General features: G+C 36.8%; 1 protein-coding gene across 5 annotated transcripts in view; it reads right to left on the reverse strand.

Moving 5' to 3' along the window:
• The window catches only part of CFAP20DC (CFAP20 domain containing), a 184,933-nt gene that overhangs the window by 155,960 nt on the left and 3,507 nt on the right, over positions 1 to 25,466 (reverse strand). For 2 of the 5 annotated variants that reach the window (XM_087708784.1, XM_087708781.1), the window contains exons 2-5: positions 18,377 to 18,448; positions 11,836 to 11,925; positions 10,038 to 10,131; positions 3,836 to 3,908 (exon numbers count right to left, since the gene is read on the reverse strand). In XM_087708784.1, the coding sequence (XP_087564910.1) occupies positions 3,836 to 3,908; positions 10,038 to 10,131; positions 11,836 to 11,925; positions 18,377 to 18,397 (278 nt within the window). In that variant the 5' untranslated portion in view covers positions 18,398 to 18,448. Of the gene's footprint in view, positions 1 to 3,835; positions 3,909 to 10,037; positions 10,132 to 11,816; positions 11,926 to 18,376; positions 18,449 to 25,466 lie in introns of those variants that run through there. The other 3 variants (XM_087708783.1, XM_087708780.1, XM_087708782.1) reach the window with 2 other exon arrangements.

Consider the following 25,466-nt stretch of genomic DNA (forward strand, 5'->3'; position numbering starts at 1 on the left):
TAGATAAAGATGGGGGGCTGAGATCAACACAAAGAGTGGTTTCTTTTTTTCTTTTTTCTCTTTTCTCTTTTCTTTTTTTCCTTTTTTTTTCTTTCTCTGCTTTTCTTTTTCTTTTGATATATTACTTTTATTTTTTAATCCATATGTATACAAGATATTTTAGATAGAAGGTAGTGCCAGGTGTGGGCCCTGGGAAGCCGGGAGGATTAGGGATGGGGATTGTGGGGGGTGGGGTGGGGGGGTGTTAACATAGTCTTAATAAGAACAAGAATGTATTTATATACGGTGGTTCTTTTTTTTTTATTATTATTATTATTATTATTATTATTATTATTATTATTATTTCCTTGGTTCACTTTACTTTTATTAGATCAAACAACACTCGAATAAAGGCATACACCAAGGAGGGAGGTAGAGGGAAGGAAGAGGGAGGAGTAAGGAAGGAGTAAGGGGAATGTAAGGAGTATGTAAGGAGGGTGTCTGGGGAGTAAGGGGAGAAGGAAGGTTTGAGGGGAAAGGGAAGTAGGAGCGGAGTGTTAGAGGGAGAAAGGAAAGTTGGAGGGGGTAGATGGGGTGTATGGAGGATGCAAGGGTTAGGTGGGGTTGTGAATGATGAGTTGTGTTTCCTTTTTATTTGTTCGTTTTATTCCTTTTTTCTTTTTTTTTCTTCTTTGCTTATAGTAAATACCCTGTGTATAAATGATTGCAAATGGAATGTGAAAATTGAAAAATTGAATAAAATATTGTTAAACGAGAATATGTGACCAAATGACATGCTGTATGTAATGGATGAGATTTTTTATGTTGTTTTTTATGTTTAAAAATAAAAACAAATTCCAAAAAAAAAAAAAAACTATGGGGTGCCGCAGGGTTCGGTCCTTTCCCCCCTCCTATTTAATATCTACATGAAGCCACTGGGTGAGATCATACGTCGGCACGGGATAAAATACCACCAATATGTGGACGATACACAGCTGTATCTGTCCACCCCGTGCCAACTCAGTGAAGTGGTTGAAGTGATGTGTCAGTGCCTGGAGGCTGTCAGGGTCTGGATGGGAATGAACAAGCTTGCACTCAATCCCGACAAGACCGAGTGGCTATTGATGCTCCCTCCCAAAGATTGGCCATTTACTCCATCTCTCAGGCTGGGGGGTGAAATTATACGCCCCTCAGAAAGGGTTCGCAATTTGGGAGACCTCCTGGACCCGCAGCTGACTTTAGAACATCATCTGTCGGCTGTGACCAGGGGGGCATTTGCCTAGGTTCACCTGGTGCACCAATTGCGACCCTACCTGGATCGGGAGGCCCTTCGAATAGTCACTCACGCCCTTGAGACCTCAAGACTGGACTACTGTAACGTGCTCTACATGGGGCTGCCCTCGAAGAGTATTCGGAGACTTCAGCTTGTCCAGAATGCAGCCGCGCGAGCGATTGTGGGTGCACCTTGATACACCCATGTTACACCTGTCCTCCGCGAGCTGCACTGGCTGCCCATTGGGCTCCGGACACGCTTCAAGGTGCTAGTCGTTACTTTTAAAGCCCTACATGGTATTGGACCTGGGTACTTGAGAGACCACCTCCTGCCGATTACCTCCCTAAGACCTATCAGATCCCACAGATTAGGCCTCCTCTGAATTCCATCTGCCAGCCAGTGTCGACTGGCAACTCCTCGGGGGAGGGCCTTCTCTGTGGCTGCTCCGGCCCTCTGGAACGATCTCCCCGTTGAGATCCGGACCCTCACCTCCCTTCCGGCTTTCCGCAAAGCCACGAAGACCTGGTTGTTCCGGCAGGCCTCGGGCTGATGAAAGCCTTGCCCCAGTGGAAGTTGCGACTGTTGTTATATTTTAATTTGTTTGTCTTTTTTTTTTTTATTTGTATCCCCTTCCCTCCTTAGTGGTTAGCCACCCTGAGTCTCTCGGGAATAGGGCGGCATACAAATCGAATAAACTAGAACTACAACTAACTACAAATGCTAGGAACAACATGTGAATTCTTTTCAGTTATTTCCTCTATAGCAATGATATGCTGGGACAAGATCACAGTCTACACTATATAGAAATAAATGAGATTTAAGAACACAAAACACTTGAGCGTAGGTGCACAAGATTAAAAGCACCCAAATGCAATCCTTAACATTTTATCAATAATGGATTATACTTTTTCTTTTATAACAACACTTTATAACTGCATTATTTCAGTATTACAAAATCCTTTCGGTATCGGTTTACTTGGTGGCAGAAATATGTGGTTATTTTTATGTTTTATATTCAGTATTCTAAGCAGACATAATGGAAGGAAAAAAAGAGAGAGAAATATAACCCATTAAATGTTATTGCAGAGTCTCTGGGTTTCTATAGAAGCAGTTGAAGATATTTATTTAAAATGCATCTCACTGCCTTTTCTTGAAAAAGCTCAAGACTAATAAAATGAATAAACCATCAAACTCATAATCTAAAAACAAGGTTTATATAGCAATAAAAAAATCATAACACTGAAACATGATTTTACTTGGGGTTTTCACCATCCAAATTGTAGAGTAAGGAACATGACCATAAGATAGATAAGGTAAGGTAAGGTAAGGTAAGGTAAGGTAAGGTAAGGTAAGATAAGATAAGATAAGATAAGATAAGATAAGATAGATAGATAGATAGATAGATAGGGCTGAAGCCTTTTAAACCCCCTATTTCCTGAACGAGGAGGAGGAGGAGGGCACAACCAAACTTGCAAGATTCTGTTATGCTAGCCAATCTCAATAAAAATAATTTTAGTCAATTATGGAATTCATTTCCTGGTCCAGTCTACCTAGTGGGGATGACATAAATAATCTACAGGGTCTCAACTTATGACCACAATTGAGCCCAAAATTTTTGTTGCTAAGATAGTGGTTAAATGAGCCTTTTCCCATTTTATGTCCTTTCTTGCTACAGTTATTAAATGAACCACTACAGTTGTCAATTTAGGAACATGGTTGCTAAGTGAATCTGGCTTCCCCATTGACTTTACTTATCAGAAGGCTGCAGAAGAGGATCACACGGCCCTGGGACACTGCAACTGTCGTAAATATCAACTCGTTTCCAAACATCTAAATTTTGATCATGTGGCCAGAGGGATGCTGCAATGGTTGCAAATGTGAGAAATGTTCATGTCACTTTTTTCAGTGCTGCCCTAACCCCTAACAGTCACTAAATGAATGGTTGTAAGTCAAGGACTATCATGGCGGTGTAGTGGTTAGAATGCAATATTGCAAAACTAATTCTGCCGACTGTCAGGAGTTTGATCCTTAAGGTTGACTCAGCCTTCCATCCTTCCGAGGTGGGTAAAATGAGGACCCAGATTGTTGGGGGAAATAGGCTAACTCTGTAAACTGCTTACAAAGGGCTGTAAAAGCACTGTGAAGTGATATATAAGTCTAAGTGCTATTGCTCTTGTGTTGGCACTGGATTTTTCAGGCACTTTCAAACCAAAACAACTATATAAATAATCAAGGCCGAAGAAGAATACATTTATCTCACCCTTTTAAAGTGTCAAAAGTAATTATTTAAAGTCTGTTCCTAAAATCAGAACTGGTCACCTTATTACTATTTATAATAGTAATAAATTTATTAACATGCAGTATTTTCATTATTACAAACATGCTTAAATCTTCTAAAAGATATAAAATGCTTAAAATCATCTTAAAACAACCAAATAAGCTTAATTATTCTAAATCAGTTTGATTATGTATTACTCTTTAACCTAAAAGCTGTTACATATAATTAACAGCAGCCAGGATTAACTCATTTGCTTACTATCTACAGCGCATCAAACATAATAATAAAATTCAATATTATCTTACAGTAACTCGGCTGAGAAATCTTGTCCAAGTGGTACGTAAATTTGAAGTACCAAAAATTGCTGGATCAGTCCAACTACAGGAAAATAAAAGAAATAAATTAAGAACAACATGAATATTCTTGTATTACTTCCATATTTCTCAAAATATATCTATTATAAAAATAAAAAAAAATAGAATTTAATTATTTTTGAAATATGTTCTTAAAAACAAATTGCGCTCCGAGTAGAACTAGAACAAAACATGGAATCTAATTATTTTATTTAGTTTTCCACTGTGTTGACAGAGTGCATATTCAAAATATATTCTACAAGGACACAAAATTGATTAATGTCTTAACATTGTGACACAAATTCTTGCAAAAATGCGTAATAATTTGAATCTACAGATAACCAACATAAACTTTAGTTGAACCACTTAAAGCAATTAATACCCCAGCAGAATCGAGTTTAGAAAAACTGTGGACAAGTAAGGGTTTAATTTAATCTGAATGTTCGAAAGGAAATGGGTAATTTAAATTGGAAATTTAACAGCAAAGGGTCTTGTAAAATCAAAACCCACTCACAAGCGAAAATGGCTTTCAGGAATAAAGCCTGAACAAAATCTGAATGTATTACCCTTGAGGCTTCTTTAACACTCGTATGAAATCTAAATAGAAGCTGCCAATCCTGAAAGACAATCCTCTTAATTTTCTAAGACCATCTCATTGTGAACCTTAATGGAACTGATGCTCTAGATACTTATCTGTCCGCCTGCCTGCCTGCCTGCTTTGGTTAGTCAATGGGTTAGTAAGTCTCCCAAAAGATCTTCTATTTACCACTTTCGCGAATCACAGGAATCAGGGAACTATAGCATAGCACAGTGATGGTGAACCTTTTAGGCACCGAGTGGCCAAACATCAGTGGTGGGATTCAAAAAATGTTACTACCGGTTCTGTGGGCGTGGCGTGGTTTGGTGGGTGTGGCAGAGGAAGGGTAGTGAAAAATCTCCATTCCCACCCCAATCCAGGGAAAGGTTATTGCAAAATCCCCATTTCCTCCTAATCAGCTGATACTCGGGAGGCAGAGAATAGATGGGGGTGGGGTCAGTCAGAGATGGTATTTACCGGTTCTCCGAACTACTCAAAATGTCCGTTACCGGTTCTCCAGAACTGGTCAGAACCTGCTGAATGCCACCTCTGGCGTTCATGCCCAAACTGAATATGTGCATGTGTAATCATGCACGCATGCCTGTGCGGAGATGCACGGACATGCATGGATACACAGACATGCAAACATGCCTGCATGGACATGTGCACACGTGCAGCAGAGACCCAAAGACCAGCTGGCCGGTGGGAGATCCCAACACCAGCAGCGTTGCAAGAGATAAGATCATTTTCTTTCGTTACCTTCTGTTCACAGGGAAACAGAAGCTCATGAAAGAAACACCATGGAGATCTGACCGGGGCAACGGTGTGCGTGCCAGCAGAGAGGGCTCTGCGTGCCACCTCTGACATGCGTGCCATAGGTTCACCATCACAGGTATAAACAATATTTAATATGAGAACAGCAACGAAAAAAAGTTCTAATCACCAAGTTAAACAACTACAGGTAGTCCTTGACTTACGACCACAATTGAGCCCAACATTTCAGTTACTAAGTGAAACATTTGTTGAGTGAGTTTTGTTCCATTTTACGACTTTTCTTGCCACATTTAGCGATAGCAGTTAGACTTATATACCGCTTCATAGGGCTTTCAGCCCTCTCTAAGCGGTTTACAGAGTCAGCATATTGCCCCCAACAACAATCCGGGTCCTCATTTTACCCACCTCGGAAGGATGGAAGGCTGAGTCAACCGTGAGCCGGTGAGATTTGAACCGCTGAACTGCTGAACTAGCAGTCAGCTGAAGTGGCCTGCAGTACTGCACTCTACCCACTGCGCCACCTCGGCTCTTAACATTTGTTAAGTGAATCACTACAGTTATTAAGTTACTAACACATTTGTGGATCACATCACCCCAGGCAGGACATTGCAACCATCATAAATATGAGTCAGTTGCCAAGCATCTGAATTTTGATCATTTAACCATAGGAATGCTGCAACAATTGTAATTGTGAAAAATCATCATATGTTACTTTTTTCAGTGCCATTGTAACTTTGAACTGTCACTAAATGAACGGCTGTAAGTTGAGAACGACCTCTATTTTTACAGCAGCAACCGCATTAGAGCCTTCTTGTCTGAAAGAATGGCAGACAGACTTGACCATGTTTTTAAATACTGTATTTTTCGGAGTATAAGACGCACCTTTTTCCCGAAAAAAGAGCCTGAAAATCTGGGTGCGTGTTATACACTGAATACAGTATTTGTTGCCCCGCCCCCTTTACCAAAATGGCCATGCATAGCCTTTAGGCAACTTTCAGAGTGTTCCTGGGGGCCAGGGAGGGCATAAATGAGTGAAAAATAGGCATTTTTTTGCTCAATTTTGCCCCCCCCCAGCCCCCAGCCCCCAGAAGCACTCTGGAAGCCTCCTAAAGGCATTTTTTCTGACCAAAAACGGGGCCATTTTTGTGAAAAACGGGCCGTTTTTTGCACATTTTGGGGGGAGGGCCACCCCCTAGGAGAACTCTATAAGTCTCCTAAAGGCTATTCATGCTTTTTTTAAAAAAAATGGGCCTGTTTTTGCGAAAAACAGGTTGTTTTGGGGAGGTCTGCAGAGTGGAAAAACTTCTTTTTTGAATTTGCCTCTTCAAAACCTTGGTGCATCTTATACTCTGGTGCATCTTATACTCTGAAAAATACGAGAAAAATTAGAAAAATCTCTCTAAATTTTTGTTTTCAGAAGTATAATTATTTCTAAATGAATTTAAATGGCCCGTTTCCTAGGCCCTTTGCAAAATGCAATGGGTTAGGGTTATTTTTAAAGACTGTTCAGTACAGGAAAAAAAGACTATTTACTGAAAACTATTGGATGTGAAGTTACATATTGACTTACTGTTGCAACAAAAATAGTGGTGTTATAGCAAACAATGATATGACTATCAGATAGAAAGATTTCTTCCATCTGAATTCTTAGAATTCTCTCAGTTTACTTTTTAATCTGGATATCAGCCCCATTCCTGCAGTCCCATGCAAGGAGGGGAAACCCTTTCCGAGGGCTGTAGGAACATTTCAGAGGATAGGGGATGCTTGCTGGGAAAACTTTAACTCTGCATAGAGCTTAAACCAAACAGACAGGCAGCCCTTTGGCTCTCAAAGAGCTGCCTGCTGCAAGGATTTCAAGCAGAGCTGAAATCCTTTGGCAGATAGGTCTTATGTTTAACAACCTGGGAGACTGATTAATGACTGCAACTGGGATTGGAGTTGTTGAGGGAAGCATGTGGGCATCTTGCTCAACGACCGCTTTGCTGAGATCCCAGTCCCAATTATGGTCGTTAAGCGAGGAGTACCTGTACAGGAAGGGATATTTCATTCTTAAACAGAGATCATGTGCATGCCTAAACTATCCTCTTTTAAAATGCCCTACTTTTCTTCTAAAGCAAAGAATTTACTGTTTGTTTGGGAATGCAGCTCAATGTTTTGTTCAGAAAAGTACCCAACTAGCCAAGAAAGACAAAAACAAATGGTTAGGAAGAAGCCTGGGAGCTAAAGTCCTAATTAGGAACTGAAGTCCTAATAGCAAACAAATGTTTTGTGACCAGTCATGCCCCTTATGAAACCAATCTTGCAAGGAAGCAAAATTCTCTCAGGGCAGCCATTTTTCTGAGAATGCCCAAAGAGGGCATTCTTGTTTTAAGTATGCTATATTGTGCCTTTAACAAAAACTTAACGCAGTGAGTTTGGAGCAGCTTTTTTTATTTCTTTCTACCGCTTTTGCTTGTTCTCCAACCTTTCTCGTGTTTTTGTACAACCTGGCAATAAGTATTTATTTGCTCTAGGACTTATTTGAGTTTAAGTAAGTGGCCAGCACTTACAGGGTATGAGCCGCTTGTCTGGATTCTAATGGAGAATTAGTAAAGCAGTACCTATACACTTCAAGGCCTTTTTTTCCCCACTTGTAATTCAAGGGAATTTATCCCAGAAGGGGGAATGCTGGGAACAGAAACTCCATTTGCATTTGGCTGCAAGTAGGATAGTAGATTTCTCTAAGAAATTGTAGGACTCAAGAAATATTTCTTGTTACACTGTGTGGGGAGGAAGTCCTAACAATATATAATTCTTTTGAAGTTTTTTTTAAAAAGACACTGCAGTTTCAAATTACATTGAAGATTTTTTTGTCAAAGGCTAGACTGTACTGCACACCTTGCAGGAATGCTGCGTTTTAATATTATTCAGTTTGAAAATATATGCAAATTTTGGTAGACATTATGGGAAGGTTCGTCACATAACTCAAAAGATCATCAACAGTGAATTTTAGTCAATACCTTTTGACATAATGGCAGGTTTGTAATCAATATAAAAGACAGAAAAATAAAGGAAAGCCTTTTGAAGATCCAATGGTAGGAGAAAAAAATTAATATATCCTATGCAGCTGAAATAACCAAAAGCCATTTTAAGATAAGTACAATTAGATTAACATCCACCAAGAAGTGGCAGACAGTAATGATCACTGGAAAGAAATGGAAAAAGGCTTCTATAAATGTTTTTAGATCTAAGAAATTACAAGCTAAATGCAGCAGTAATCAAAACTGAATAAGTCTGTGTCTCTGTAGTGGGATAGTAAATTAGCCTTGGAATTGTTTTGCATTTGAGAAAATCTTGTCATAAATAGGGCACAAAAAGTCAGAAAGCATGTAAATCAGGTCACTGCACAGTAATGAAAAACAATATGGTATTTGTGATTAGATATAAGCAACTTGTTTAATAGAGAACTATTAGAATCTACATCTATTTATAATGTAACTTAAATATCTTTCTCTTTCTGGTTTACTGATGGTTTACTGATTTAGCGTAAAAGGAGATTGAAGAAAAAATTTAATTTGATATAGGAGCTGAAGAAAATGCTTTGCCACAGAAAATATTTTGGTAGTTGTGCAGTAAGAACAGCCTTTTAACGGATGACCTAATCCTTATAATTTATGGAGAAGTCTTTATGCACAATGGTTGCTAAATGTCAAGCCTTAAACTATATTATTGTTTTGTTATGAAAATTTCTTCTCTTCTTGTATTTGGAAGGACAGTATATGAACCTTTGGCTTCAGTGTGGTTGAGGTTTTAACATAAGAACAATTGTTTGCTTTCTAATGTTTTTACGGCCTTGGTGAACTTCAAGTCTTCAGCATATACATACTGATTTAGCAGCAGGCTTCCATCATTTATGGATATAAAAGGTAGGTAATGCTTGATAGATTATATGACAAATGGAAATATCAAGGGTAGCTCCCAAAGAGTTTAGTTATTGCATTTAATTGAGAATGCAAATTTATGAAATGTTACGTAGCATTAGAGTATCCCTACAAATGAAGCAAGCCGGGGTCATCTAATAGCTATAAAATATTTTTTGCTTCTTGTTGATGAAAACAATAGATGCTGTTGGGTGGAATTGAAAGAATATTCATCACATTTAACTACATCTTTGGGATGATATCACTTCATTGTTTGCTCTACCAACTTAACAAATCCTGGAAAAGTATTCAAAGAAAAAAAAATGAAAAACTCTTTGACAATATAAAAATGATATATATTAGAGCTGTACCAATTCAAAAATTAAACATTCCAGAGAAACTGGAAATTGCCAAACCATCCCTAAAATTCAGGGAAGATTCAACATGGTCTAGAAAGACTCACCCTATTTTGTTTTATTTTAGTGCTGAAGAAATACAGCTAAAACTGTAGCTAGCCGACTATTATTCAGCTAATCCAATGCTAACTTAATTAACAGCTAGGGCTGTGCTTAGCACTAGAAACAGCTGCTTCACAAACACCTTGGTGTAATCAAAATATCTCTCCAATAAGCATTTAACACAACTACGGCCTTTGGAATGATTGGGTAGCTGCTCCGAAAGCAGCTTTCCATCTACCTTCCTGTTTGTGTGCATGAACAGTCAATTCATTTAGTGAAACATACAACTGGGGAACAGCCTCATGAATCTTCGGAAGGGCAAGGCTGCTTTGAAGCTTCATAAAGGGATGTTTGGTTCCCATTAATATACTTTGCACACCACTTGCTCTGAAAACATCATACAATCTAATATGTTTTATGGCATTTTATAATATTTTTACACTTACGAGTTTGCTTAGTTTCTTTCGGAAGCTGCATCTTATTGGTTTGACCGCTTCCTTCCAGCACAAAGACAAAACCTTTCACTTCCTTATCATATTCCTAACAAACCAACAAAAAGTGTTGTCATCATCACATGATTAAAAATTAGAATAAGAGACAGAAATAAGAGAAAATGGATATATTCGTGTATACACTTTTATATAAAAAATAAGAACAATGATAAGAGTAAATATGAAATAATCGAATAATGACAGATTGCGACTTTAGATAAATATGTATCACCATTAGAAATATATAAGTTGGTTGAAAGTAATAACTATGACTAATGTAATCAGTTTTATTTGTATTAGAAGTGTGCCAGGTGCCACACTGTTCACGCATTGATATATTTGTAAAAAGAAACTAAGCAAATATTTCACGCAGCTGAGTAAATACCATAATCTGCAAGATTTATTAGTCATAATATCTATTTGCTTATTGCCGAAATGATTAACCACACTCATACTTTGTAACTGTTAAGGTGAGCAATGTTTGGTTTAGGTCAGGAATTGCCACTATGCTTATATGGTATTTTATAAGTCTAATACAAGTGGAAAGCTGGAGTATCAAAATGCAATGGATGCTAAGCCTGTACTCTGATGTCAGGAGATAATATATGTTAAATTCATTATCCAGTATAGCATACTTCTGAAAATGCAAACAGAATTGAGTGAGAATAACACTTTCTTGTGAAAAATCGCTTTGCAGTTAGGATATCAGGGCCATCTTCTGCATACTATGTCAAAACATCATCCTTCATTTCACTAACATTTACCATATTCATTTTATTGGTTTTTCTGTCTTGACAGCAACCTGCCATATTAAAACAGTTGCTTGCTTCACCGTTTTATCCACACAAGAAAAGCCTGAACAGCTTCATGCAATTAGTTAAAGTAAATGAAACTAAAACTTAATATTTAGGGTAAATAATCTATTTAAGATGCTGACCATGTAGGTTTCAGGACAACATCAATAATTACTTTCCTTCCATCCTTCTCCTTTGTATCTCTTATTTTGTGAAACATACCTGATACCTGATCTTGAAAATGTACCGTGTTTTCCAGAAAATAAAACAGTGTCTTATTTTCTTTTGACCCCCGAAATAAGTGCTTGGCCTTATTTTCGGGGAGGTCTTATTATTTTTGAGGTGCAGGAGTTGGCGAGCATGGTCATCTCATGGCTGCTACTGTGTTGTAATATTTTGGGGGGGCTTATTTTTGGGGGAGGGCTTATTTCAGCGCATGCACTCAAAAGCCCAATTGGGCTTATTATCCGGGAAGGTCTTATTTTCAGGGAAACAGGGTACCCCAAACTTGTGCATTTTATTTAGTCCCAATAAATATATTTCCTAACTAGGATGTTCATTTTCTTAATAAGACTAAAAGAGTTTGTTTCATTGTGTAGAAAACATAAAGACATAAATAAATATCCTTATCTTGTAATACTGCACAGTGTCATATAATGTATATGAGATGGGTGGCTATATAAATTTACCAAATTAAAAAAAAATAATCTCCCCCCCCCCCACCCCACGGCCAAAATATATTCAAAACCTACAGAAACAAAAACTTTGGCGATTTTAAATACACAAAAACCTAGCACATTTTATCTGCATGTAGGCATCAAAGAGTAATTCCTGTTCTCAGTTATTCTGCTCTGATAAAAAGAATGATATATTTACTCAAAATTTTCATGTTTTTTAAAGAAAAAAAATCAAGCTCTATACTTTTTAATCAAACTTTTACCATTTCTTTCCAAACATACTTTCCCTATTACTGAAGGATTGCCAGAAATTTTCCATTTGGTCCCAGTGTTCTTGCCTTGAGCACTGAAGATTTCAACAAATGGGCCACCCTGCAATTTAAAAAAAGAAAGAATCTGTCCCATTGTCATAAGAAATCAACAAGTGTAATACTTCATTCATAAATACACTTATTCCATATTCATTCTTACAATCAATACAAAGTGTCATTATAAGCTTATTTCATCTGGATGCTCTACTGGCAACAGAAACTAGTAGTAGTTTCTAGTTTATACTAGCACAGTAGATGTACTCTTTTGTGGAGAAAATGGATCATGTTGCAGTAACTTTCCTTGTACTGTAATGTAGTTGGCTTTGGAAAGTGTGCAAAAACTTCACCTTGTCAGAATTAATTGGGGCTCTCCAAATAGAACATATTATTTTAAGGTGCTGTGGTTGCCTATAAATCTATAAACCTAAAGTGCTGCATGATAAAGGACCTGGTTATTGGCAGAACTGCCTATACCCCACTGTATCCGTCCATCCTACCAGATCTAACAGTGTCCCATGCTCCAGGTCCCTTCTGTGAAACAGTGCCATCTAGTGGGCAAAGATATGACAAAGAAAAGAAAGCAAAATAACTTATAAACAATATTGAAAGACTGAATAATATGAGACATAAGGACAATACGAGGTACAGAATGTTGGGAAGATCATTATTTGAATGTTTTAATGGTCAAACTGTGAAAAGAAAAAAACAAAGAATGAGAAACAGAGAAAGAGAGGAAGGAAGAAAAAGAAAGGAAGGGAGAAAGGGAGAGAGAAAGAGAAAGAAAGAAAAAGAAAGAAAGGTAAGGAAGGAAAAATAGTGCATACAAGACAAGTAAGAAAAAAAGAATAAAAATAATATGGCAATGGTAATGTAATGAAAGGTGATACTGAAATTGCTTGTGACAGAAAAGATTTATGTTACAGAGTGCCATAGAAATGTGAAATTATGCTAATAGGGAGCATTAAAAAGACACTTTTGATGAACTGAAAGAGTCTGTAGATGAGAAAAATATGTATACAGAATGGCAACAGCAAAAATGAGGACGAGAAAAAGATATACCATATATGCAAAGAGAAAAAGACAACTGCAGAGAATTTATTGAGAGGAACGGTTACACTTAGAAGATTGAGAAAATCACAGAATTTTGATGGAAATGATAGAGTTTGGGGAGTGAAGAGAGTTGAACAAGGAGCATCCATGAGAATGAACAAAATCAAAACATAAAATGATGAAATCACTGGTGATGATATTGAAGTGAGGGAATGTTGGAAGCAACATTTTAGAGGTTAGCATGGCACTGATATACATCAAAGACTGGAATTGAAATGAATGCTGTAAATGTTAGTATCCAAGAAAAAAGAAGATGAAAGCCATAAGACGTGAGAATATTGAAAAGTAATAAGGCTGTAGGGGTGGATAATATAATGTTAAATATGGATATGATTTGCTTATAGAGTAGCAGTGTGACTGGTTTAACATTTGTATGAAGTCTGACAGTTGGAGGAATTATTGTTCCTCAATGTAAAAAGAAAAATAGTAGAAATAAATGGAAAAAAAATACAGATTTATATGGCGCCCAATTGGTAGTGTGACTTGGGTAACTAATCTGTCATTCAATTCAATATACCAAAAAAGATGAAAACATGAAAGAAAAAGGCATAGTCACACTCAGGCCACTCTGCACAATTAAACCTTTAAAAAAAACAAAAAAAAAACAGGTTCCTCTAATGCCCAGACCAAAGCACAAGGAAATAATAAATCTTCAAGAACATTATTTGATAAGCAGTTGTTATGGGAATAAATGGCATGCTTATTTTGGGTTTGTGAAGGTTTTAAGACTAGGATTTCTGATGGCCACTTGATTGTTTAATATAATTATGTTTAATGTTTAAGGAACTGTAGGGACATTAGAGCTGTGTTGTTGGAGCTGTGAATGCAAATTATGCTTTATTGTTGGATGAGAGCCACAACAACTTGCAGCAAATGTTGGAAAGATTGTATGCAGTGTGGAATATGAATCTAAAAATTAAGTTAACAAAGAGGGCGGAGACTGGCTGATAAATGAACGTGATTTGAATATAAACTTGAGTGATCAATATGAAAGACATTTGTTGGTGTGGGTCAGGCATGCAGACAAAATGATTGAGCAACAAATTGCAAAAAATGGTATGAGGATGAGTTTCTTCAAAGCAAGGAGAACAAAAAACCTGTGGAGGGTGGCATACAATTGATGAGACCCCCTCAAAAAAGCAGTGAGCATTTTAAAGAGGAAAGTGTATGAAGCTGTGGTAGAAGCAAGGAAGGTTGGTAAGAATAGACGTATAGCAGTAAAGCAAACCGTGTTGGTATAAATTAGATTCCACTCTATTTCCTTTCCTCTTATCTCATGTGTTTACGATTTCCTTCTCATTTTCCATGCTGTGAAGAAACTACTTATCTTGAAAGGCAATAGCAATGAAAGGTATAATATGTATTGAATAACTACCTTAGTATGGAAACTTTGTGACTTTTGTTGCCGTTTTGTTGGACGTTATTATATGCACATCTGAATAAAGGTGTGATCATTATTTGGGACTGACAACTGTATGTTAGGATTATTTTTTACAATATAAATTGTAAGCTCACTCATTTGAGAATAGACTGTTCCAGAAAAGTCCCAAACATTCTTTTCTCCTGGATATTCTTAGTGGGGTTCTGCAATTAACAGATGCAAATCATTTGAAAAATAAACTGAGATATCCTGGGATAATTGAAACCCTGAAATAAACTGTGATGTCCAGAATGCCATATCCAGAACACATTGAATATTTTAAAATCCTACAGAATACAGCATTTCTGAGTTGATTATATTGTTCTACACTTTGGTGGTTTTTAACCAACCAATATTAATTCTTAAATTGTTTGTATGTAGAAAATTGGGTATTTAGCATTACAATTTATGAAACCAATGTTTTGCATTGAGTTTTGAAAAAAATGGGAATGAATATATTTGGCACTTACTATTTAATCACTATATAACTTCTCAGGTTGAGGAAAAATAACTTGGAATAATATGTTCTATATACCAAGTCCCAGTAACTGTAGCTTTTTCGATGAACTGAATATTCTTCAGTGTAAACTCATTACCATAATCTAATCTGAAGGCTATCAACTATGATCAATCCCACTTAATAAAAAATAGCTAGGATAAACCAGTCCTGCTATTTCTTTCACTCTAATATATAGGAGTGGGATTCAATCTGAAATACAAATAAGATCACAACCACTGCCAATTATCAGTGTCAGATTGGATTTTACCTGCAATTCATATAGTAGGAGATTGAAGTATTTTAGAACCCACTTCAAATTCACATAAAGTGACAAAAAGGGATAAAATGTCTCCTCAAAACAAGCTGTGTACTCTAAAGATTTTAGAGTTCTCTGCAGAAATTCCTTTGCAACAACTTCGATATGGGAAAAGATTTTTTTATTTATTTAGCTATTAAATATATAAGTTCCCTAAATGTTTGTATTCTGTAAAGTTGGAAGGGACAATTTAGGTCACTGAGTCCATCCCACAAGCCCAAATTAAAGTCCAAATTAAAGAATTTCCCTTTCTTGCACTGCTATCCCCAATGTCTATCCAGCCACATCAGTTATCTATTATACCTGGGTGTGACATTTTCTGGACTCTCCAAAAATTACTTCTATTAGCTTTTAACAATTACAACCCAACCTGAAAATGTGTTGCCAAACCTACATCCACAAACTTTATAATTCAGGCAGAGAATAATACATTGGAAAAAATATTATGTTTTTCTAGTAATTTTATTAAAAATTGCAATTAAAAGGATAAAACTAGTATAAACTAAAACAGAAAAGAATGACAAGGAAAAAAAATCAAAAATACAGAAAAAAAAAGGAAACTATTCTGGTTTGTTATTTGTATACCCTTCCTGATCAGCTGATGTCCAGTGTGGCATCATTTTCCATGTTTGTATTGTAGTTGTCATTTTTAAATCCACTTTCAGATCAGTTGCAGTGTTGTCCAGTAAAGCTTGTTGCTCTTCCATAACATTTTGAAAACACGTATATAAGTAGACACTTTTAAATTTAACTTCTGAGCCTATTATTCAAAAATATCCTTTCATATGCTGAATGTTAAAATCTTTTCTTCTATTCTGTAAGTCAAATTTAAGTGTTTATCTCCTTTAATAGTTATCTTTAGTTCCTTCTGGTTTCCTCCAGTGTCCAATGTTCAAAGTTTCATTCTGTTTCTTTAAGAAATTTCAAAACAAAAACGTTTTCCCGTGAAAAGAATTCTTATGATTTACTTCAAAACCTTATTTCAAGTCCAACTGGGCCCTTAGTCTGTTTTCAAAAATCAAAGTTTCACTCAACTTTTTGCTGGTCATTCCAAAATAAATTTCAAGTACTTACATTTGTATTTAAAACTTCTTTCACTAAAGATTGAAGGTAATTCACCCAGTGCTATGAAACATGGCAATACAAAGGTCCTAATAGCAGAAAACTATTAACAAGCAATTTTCAAAAGTGAGTAGAAAAGGAAGTATGTGAACCCAGTGTCCTTTTGAAGGTGCCAATCCCAGTTTGAGGGAAAAGATGGCTATTCTCTCTTCTCTCATAACTCTAAAACCACAGGAGATGGCTATCCTGCAGTTTCTGTGTGAGGAGCTACTGTCTGGAGTACTTATGAGTCGGGGTGGGTTCCTGTACTGGTTGGAATCGGTTCGCTTTGCTCGTGCGCTGCACATTGCTCGTGCATGCGCAGAAACTTGCCGGCAATGGCAGAAGGGACCGAGGAACCGGTTCGGGGGCATGGCCAGCCTGGGTCGCTACTGGTTCTGCGACCCAGGCCAAATCACCACTACCGGTTCGGCTGATCTCGAGTCCTTGTCCAGACAGGAATTATGAAGAGCCGATCTACTTGCCAGTTCTTCATTCTGTGGCAGTTTCTGGGTATGCTAAAAGCTATTTGGCAGTCCACTATTTCCTTTTTCTCTAAGGAATGCAAGGCCGAATATAGTACCTTCAAAGACACAATTTCTTTTATCCTTATGATAACCCTATAACATTGATTACATTGAAAGTCACAAATTTAGCCGAGATGGCTAAAATATCTGCATATCTTAAAGACCATTCAAATGAGAGATATAAACGAGACTGGAAAAAATGGATTGATTATATACAAAATAAATATGGGACTAAGAAATTCCAGATAGCCTATGCTTAAGATCAGGAATGATTTAAATTGTTTAAAGATAGCTTAGCAAGAAGGAGCTAAGCTCAATGTAGAGATGTTGTTAATTTCTTATTCTTTTCTTTTCAATATATTTTAGACCGTGTTTGTTAAAAATCTATACCGTGTACGTGTTCTGGGAAGTCGGGTGGGGGGAGGAAGTGGGGGGTCGGGGGGGGGGTCGGGTGGGGGGAGGGAATATATTAGGTTAGACAAGATGTGTTAGATCTCAATGTAATGTGACTTCACATGCATACTGTTCTTTTTTAATTTTTCTTTAAAAATAGGATAGGCCAAGTATGTTGATATGTAGCGGAAATACACCAAGGAGCGGAGGAGTGGGAAAGAAGAAAGATGGGCAGAGAGGGATGGGAGAGAGGGTGGGAGGGAAAGGTGAGAAGGAAGGGGGGAGTGGATGTGGAGAGAGGAGTGGTAGAGGGGGAGGGGAAGTAGGATAGAGGGGGATGATGGAGGGAAGATAGAAAGTTGGTGGGTGGTGGAAGAAAGAGGTGTATGGAGAGCGGAAGAGTTATATTGGGTTTCTATTTTCTGGGGCCTTGTTGACAAGAGGAATTGGTGCAATTACTGTTTAATGCTGTATGGTGCTGGCTATGTACAGTATACATGTGAGTGTATGAAAATGAAAATAAAAAAATTTGTGGAAAAAAAAGATGCATTTTTTTAAAAAAATAAAGAACAATTTTTTTTAAAAAAAACAAACATTGATTACACTGATAGAAAATGGCTGACTCAATGCCATACATTGGATTTTGTGGTCAAGTAGATTTTGAATCTACCATTCTATTCACTACCTCATGATAGTTATCATCATCATCATCATCTTTAATTCTTCTAAGACAAGGGGAAGAAATAATGTCTTATGAATATGCAGTTTATATACAATGTGTTCTAACAGTGTTAAGTATATCGTTTTTATTAAATGAATAGTTGCAAAGTAATAGGAATTCTGCCTGGAATGTACTGTCAAAAATTTTATATCTGCAGTTGTCATCCATAATGTTAATTACTTCCTGATTGTAATCTTGTCCTTTTTTTCAAGTTTTCGGATCATATCAGAAAAGCAGAAAAGGTTGACAGTGACAAACTCTAATTATAAGCCTTTAAAAATTTGGGGACATCTACTCAAGTTTTCAAAGAAGGGACAAATAGACAATATTTATATATCTAAGCAATTTTGTCCTCCACATTACATGCTATCTTTTTTCATTTCTTTTTAAGTAAGGACAAAACAACAGAAATATTTCTCCCTTACCTGATATTCATTTTTGAACATTTTAGCAACTGATCAAATGATTTCAATGCATCAGCAAGCAATTTGATTCTTCTAAAAGTTAGGAGAAAAATATATGTCAGATATCATGCATGGTTAAATTAAAAACAAAAAAGGAATGTATTTCAATTGTTGATTAGTACTACTACTATTCTCTAATATAAAGTAAAAGTTTTTTTTTTAAATTAACCTGCTGTGTTCTGGTTCTTTTTGTTAATATGTTCAACTGGTTTTGTATATAGTCCATCTCCTATCACTCAATATATTAGTACTAAACGATTTACACTATAGTTAAATAGCAATATATGTGATGTTTGTGTTGTAAATGTAAATGGTAACTTCTAAGATACATTAAAAATATAACATGACTGAAAAGTACTAAATCACTTTAATTAAATCCTATTAAAGAATGTTATGAACATTTGAATAGAAGTATTTTTACAGGGTTCCTGCTTCTTTGATTCTAGTCAAACATACTTCTTTCTACCACTTACTACACCATTTATTTATGGAAAAATACACTTTCAGGATCAGAATACATAAGCATTCATTTTACAAAGAAGGTGATTTAGAGAAGAAGCCAAGGAACTTCAAAGAATTTGTGACTATTACATTATCTCATTTGATTCCCAAACAAAATATCTTTCTTTCTCTAGGGAGGGGGCTGGAGAAGATCAAGCCTGAAAGCAAATTCCTTAATGGCATTACTTCACTTCCAGATATAAAATACTTGTGCATATGTAGAGCAATATGCAACCCATCTACTCCTTATCATAATCTTTGCCTGGAAGTTAAATATAGGAAAATTCATTATATTCACGTGAAAGCTACAACTTGATTTATATTTATTAATGCACACTTATAAATTCATAAAAATGTAGCTTGAAGTGATGACCGGAATGCATGAATACATTACCACAAAAGGCTACAAAAAGCCGTACCCCATAGCCAATCCTGTATCTTTTATGAGTATTTTTCTTTTGCAATCAAACTCAAACACATTACATATTTGAAATCATACTATACATGTGCTGTGTCTGGCTCCACCTACATTGTAGCTTTCACTGTCTCCAAAATATGGTAACTTTGGTCACAAATATTTGCCTGAACTGAAATACCAGGTTTTCCCGAAAATAAGACCGGGTCTTCTTTTATTTTTTCTTCCAAAAGATGCATTGGGGATTATTTTCCAGTTAAGTCTTATTTTTCAGGAAAATACGGTATTCAATGCATCTGGCTGGCTGACGATCTTACCTGGGGCTTATTCTGGGGGTAGGGCTTATGAGAACCCTGAAAAATCATGCTAGGGCTTATTTTCTAGATGGGTCTTATTTTTGTATAAACTAGGTATGGAATAAAAAACCAACAAAACCAGAAGAAATGAACAAAAACGCAGATTATACCTATCAAACATGGGTAGAGGAAAAAAAATCCAAGACTAGCTTTTTAATTAACAATTATCTTGTAATGATTTTGTTTTAGAACTACTTTAGATTCCGATTCCAATTGGACTAGTCCACATTAACTCAAAGTGTTAATATAGTCAAGTCATCTGAAGAATATGAAGGAATGGGACTGGGAGGGACACCCAGAAAGGATGACGATGGCTACCTATACAGTGATAAAACTTGTTATCATGATGGACGGACGGACGGAAGGAAGATTTCTCATGCTCCTTGTCAGCTTTCTACAAGGAAATTCAATAAAGAAGCTGGCAGGAAGTCGGAGGTCATTCTCACACTTTTGTATCTCTATTTATGTATGGAAATATGTCAGAAATGAAGCTTGAAAGGTGTGCAGGTTGTCTAGTACAGGTAATTCTTAACTAATGACGACAACTGAGCTCAAAATGTCCATTGCTAAGCAGGACATTTGTTACGGGAATTTTGCCCCTTTTTACAACCTTTCTTGCCACAGTGGTTAAATCAATCACTGTAGTTGTTAAGTAACTGTTGTAACATGTTTGTTAAATGAATCTGGCATCTCCATTGACTTTTTTTTTTTTTTGCTTTATTTGTATGCCGCCCTTTTCCCTGGAAGGGACTCAGGGCGGCTCACAACTCAAGGGAGGGGAAAACAGACAAGTTACAAGACATAAAAACCATACACAATTCTGACTTTGCTTGTCAGAAGGTTGCAAAAGGTGGTCACGTGACCCCAGAACAATCTAACCATCAAAAATACATGCTAGTTGCCATCATGTGATCACAGGGATGCTTCAATGGTGGTAAATATGAAAATCGTTGATTCCACTTTTTTCAATTCCATTGTAACATTGAACAATCACTAAACAAATGCTTGTAAGTTATGAACTTCCTGTAAGCCAATAAATCACAGAATCATATATATGAAAATTATGGAAACCTAGTGAACATCAACATTAGGAAAATATATGTATGTGGAATAAATGTCAGCCTTTTGCACTGAGCAGCGGCACCCTCCAGAATCCCTGCCCATTCTCAAGAATGACCAGGACTCACTCCTTCCTTCCTTCCTTCCTTCTTTCCTTCCTTCCTTCCTTCCTTTCCTTCCTCCCCTTCCCTTCCTTTCCCTTCACTCTAAAGTTCACGATAACTTAAGTTTTAGTACGATAAAGATAGCCATCCTCATCTTTTCTGAGTATCACTGCCTTCTTGACAAAAAGTATAATGCTCATTTTTTTTTAAGCCTGCCACTGCCTTTATGATAGCTTATGATAAAAGTAAAAAAAAAAAATCCTTTGATGATATTACCTGGCTTTCCATTTCAGAAACATTATAGAACCCATAAATTAAAAACTTAATATACAGATAGGTTGGACTATGAATCATGTCTGGGAGTAGAAATCTGAATTTCAGAAAATAAAAACGTCTTTCAGTGGGACACGGCTTTAAACACTGTCCCGTTAATTTTATATTAACTACAGTATGGCAGATTCTATATTCCCAGTTAGGCTCATACGCTATATTAAAAGTACATGCTTTTTAGGGCAATAAAATTGTATGTTTTTTTCAGCCTTGGTTGAAAAATGAGCAAATGGCTACTTTATAGCATCCTATAAAGATGTCAAAATGTATTTATTTGAAAACTATGCTAAAAACTAGAAGCATTTAAAATTCAAGGTGACATAACTTCACCATGTTCTTATGGATCAGAAGCACTTTTTACCAAAATAAAAGTCCTGAAACGTTAGTAAATGTTCGAAATATTAGGGAGTCTGCAAATCAATTTTGTATACATGTTTATACAACTATATAGTAATAAATATAAACATGTATATGCTTTAATGAAAAAAATCAACACCAGCTTTAATCAAGTACTTGAGAGGGAACAGCGTTGTTTATTTATTCATAGGATTTACAGAGCTGCCCAAAACAATATGATTCTGACAGTGTTCAACAACAACAAAAAAGACAATAAACCATATACATAGACACAAAAAACCGAATGTTAAAAAAATGCAGTACATAAAATGGCAACCAAACATGATAACTAAACAACTAAATTCACTAGGACCCAAATGCCTGGAGAAAAAGCTAGGTCTGACGAGCTCAAAGTTAACTCAACCTTCCATCCTTCCAAGGTCGGTAGCTGGGGGCAATATGCTGACATTATAAACTGCTTACAGAGTGCTGTAAAGCACTATGGGGTGATATATGTTTGCTATTGCTATTCCTATACTGCAGTGGTCCCCAACTTTCTGACACCAGAATTTAGGAAGAAAAATTCTCCTCCACGGATTGGGGTGGGTGGGCAACCTAAATCCTGCGCATGCACAGATGAAACTTTGTTGCTTGCTTGCTTGCTTGCTTGCTGCAGGCAGCCTGGTTCCTAATAGGCCATGGACTGGTACTGGTCCATGGCCCGGAAGTGGAAATTCCTGCTGTACTGTATATGGAGGAACCAGAAACAGAATTCTAAACTGTGTCTGTTGTTAAATGACATGTCATCCAGTCCTTCACAACCTCCAGACTCTGGGACAGACTCTTGACAGCTTCAATTTGATGGCTGGAATGTACAACTGGATATTATTAGAATATTAATGGTTCATCCTGTATTGATGAATGGTTCTAGCATAAAAATAGCTCTAACAACGTTGTCCACTTCTTCAGCATTATCTCAACTCTGAAGCGAACTTGGCTGAAGCCATCATGTGCTGCCTCATAGTTGCCAAGAAGCCTGAGAGAGGGAAGGGAGGGGGGGAATTATATAATCCAGCAAACAGGTCATCGTAACAGGGGGCTGATGAAGGGGGAGAGGATCCTCCCAGCTGTATTTATTGGACAATGTGACTAATGACACCTGGGAGGGGGGAAGTTTTACTCCTTTTAATTAGGTGAAAACTGCAGGAACTTTCAGAGTTGGTTTTCACTGGCTGTGCCGATATGATATATCCAAAAAACATGTTCTTTGAGGAATCTACCTGCCTCAGAGCTCTGTTTTCAATGGGTGCATTACTCGGAATGCTGACACATTGATGGGCTTCAACTCATCCCAGATAACACACAAGACTTCTGGTTCAATCACCTCCTTCAGAGGAAAGGATGACACCCCCATAGGGCTTGCCCAGCTGGAATCCAACTCCGAGCAAGTCTGAATGACTGTATCCATCACAGACAGAAAACAGTCCTCACAGCTCGTGGCACGACATAACTGCGAACGTCAAAAGCGCGCTGACAAAACCACGGCGCTAAAACCGCGGTGTCAAAAGCGCGCCGACAACAGCGCGCCGACAGAAGCGCGATTTAAGTTAAGGTAAGGTTTAGGGTTAGGTTTAGGGTTAGGTTTAGGGTTATATTACAGCGCGCTTCTGTCGGCGTGCTGTTATCGGCGCGCTTCAGCGCTCATTCGTCTCCGCGGTTTTGATGGCGCGGTTTTGTCACTGCGCTTTAGTCACACACGCTTTTCTCGTATGCGCATTTGTGGTGGAACCCTCACAGCTACTATAAAGATGCTCTAACAATCTCTCTTCACGTAGCACCTAGATCACCCTGAACAGGGCCAGTGGCTGGTACCCGGAGGATACAATAAATGCAGTGAAATAGAACTTTTTAATTTGCAAGCTACAAGCAAATTACTTGTTACTTGGGGCTAAAAGAACTCTAGAAATTAATATGGCTTTTCTTCTAAATAATTCATTTAAAAATACATAAACTTAAATCTTATGCTTTAGTCTTGCAAAAAAAACCCAAAAAACCCTACATTAAAATTTTATAGCAAGACCTTTTCCTGAAATTTAATCAAAGCTAGTGATTTCTGAAGTAAATTTAAGCAGTTTGCAGCCTTGGTATTAAAGGAGTAAAATAGAATATTTTTCTGTGCACTTAGTATATTAATCATGTTATAGAAACAAATAAGAAAGTATATATTCTCCAACATGATATAGGTTATAAATACCACCCTTTACTGCTGGAAGCACAGATACTCCCAGTTAGTATGATGGCATGGCTGAGAGATTTGACATTACATGGCAGATGAAGACTATATGGTAACAAATTGTTATGGAAAGTTTTAAGTAATTGGTGAAATATAGTGGCCTTCTAGATTTTTGCCACCCAAATATAGTATGCATAATTATTGTTATATATAATACAAGCATAACATTTATTGTTCCTATTATTCCACTTCTCCCGTAACTACAAATTTTCAATGAGAAAACAAAGTTGTCTATTTTTTCCTTATGTACTAATTTATAGCAAATATTTTAAAACATTACAAATAATAAAACTTGCATTTTGCATTCACACTTTTTATAACGACCATAAATCTGTGATAAGCACAATTTAATTCACACTAAAAGGGTAATACTGAAATTACACCAATTACCTCTGCTTCTTCTTACTTTTAAAGCTTAAGATTGAATAATGCTTTTCAAAATTAAGCGTGTGTGTGTGTGTGTGTGTACATATATCCTGATAAAACTCCATAATTTTCTTAATGTAGGTATTTTTGCTAAGCTACATGTCAACTTAGTGTACGTATAATTATAAGGATATGAAATGCAATAGACAGCCAACTTTGAACTCTTAAAATCCACAAATTCTAGTACTTTTAACCGCAGTTATGCAGAAAGTGTTACTGTTCAGTTTCATTGTTAACAGTATATATTTACATCCAATAAAGCAATGACAACTTTATGTCACAGCAATAGTACAGTAGAAATGAAGTTGACAATTTTATAGCACATCAATATGTCATAATATGGGAAGGATAATATGTGGTATATAAACTAGGTTTTAATATGGCAGTTCCACTGCTTTTTAATGTAAAATAGCTGAATAAAGACATCAGTACACAATGGGGAGTAGGGAAAGAATAATTTCTGCAGTTATTTTAGCTAAGATTGGTGTTTTAGGTAACTTAGAAGAAATTTGACTGAAGTAAACACAACTTTTTCTCGAGGAAAAATGTATTATAAAAGTTTGACAAGACAAAAGTAACTGAACTTTGATGTTGGCTTTGCCTATTTGATTGTAGTTGGTTTGGTTCGGACACAGAATAATATATGAATCCAGTGCAATTGTATATGCTATTACTTCTACATGCCCCTCTATTTTATGAGGCATCCTCTCATATAACTGTACCTATATATCTACCTATTTGCTCACCAGGGAATAATCCAAGAGAACAAAATAGGATTTGTATAATAGCAATAGCAATAGCAATTAGACTTATATACCGCTTCATAGGGCTTTCAGCCCTCTCTAAGCGGTTTACAGTCAGCATATCGCCCCCAACAATCCGGGTCCTCATTTCACCCACCTCGGAAGGATGGAAGGCTGAGTGAACCTTGAGCCGGTGAGATTAGAACCGCTGAACTGCAGATAACAGTCAGCTGAAGTGGCCTGCAGTACTGCACCCTAACCACTGCGCCACCTCGGCTCTTATAGCACTTATATGATGAGTTTAACTGTGGAAAGATCCACTCTAAGCGAATTAGAGTTGTGCATATTTTGAAATTATTGAGAATAAATGGTCCATGCAAGGCCAGTACTTCCTCCCTCTTTAAGAGGCCTAACTTCCTCTTGAACCTGAGAAAAAGTTATTGCTACTTCTAAATTTATATTCAGTTTAATCAGTGAAAGCCTTGTGC

This window comes from Thamnophis sirtalis, unplaced genomic scaffold (assembly GCF_051295495.1).
Source record: "Thamnophis sirtalis isolate CommonGarterSnake01/CBP01778 unplaced genomic scaffold, rThaSir2_p1.2 scaffold_3, whole genome shotgun sequence".
Taxonomy (NCBI): Eukaryota; Metazoa; Chordata; class Lepidosauria; order Squamata; family Natricidae; genus Thamnophis; species Thamnophis sirtalis.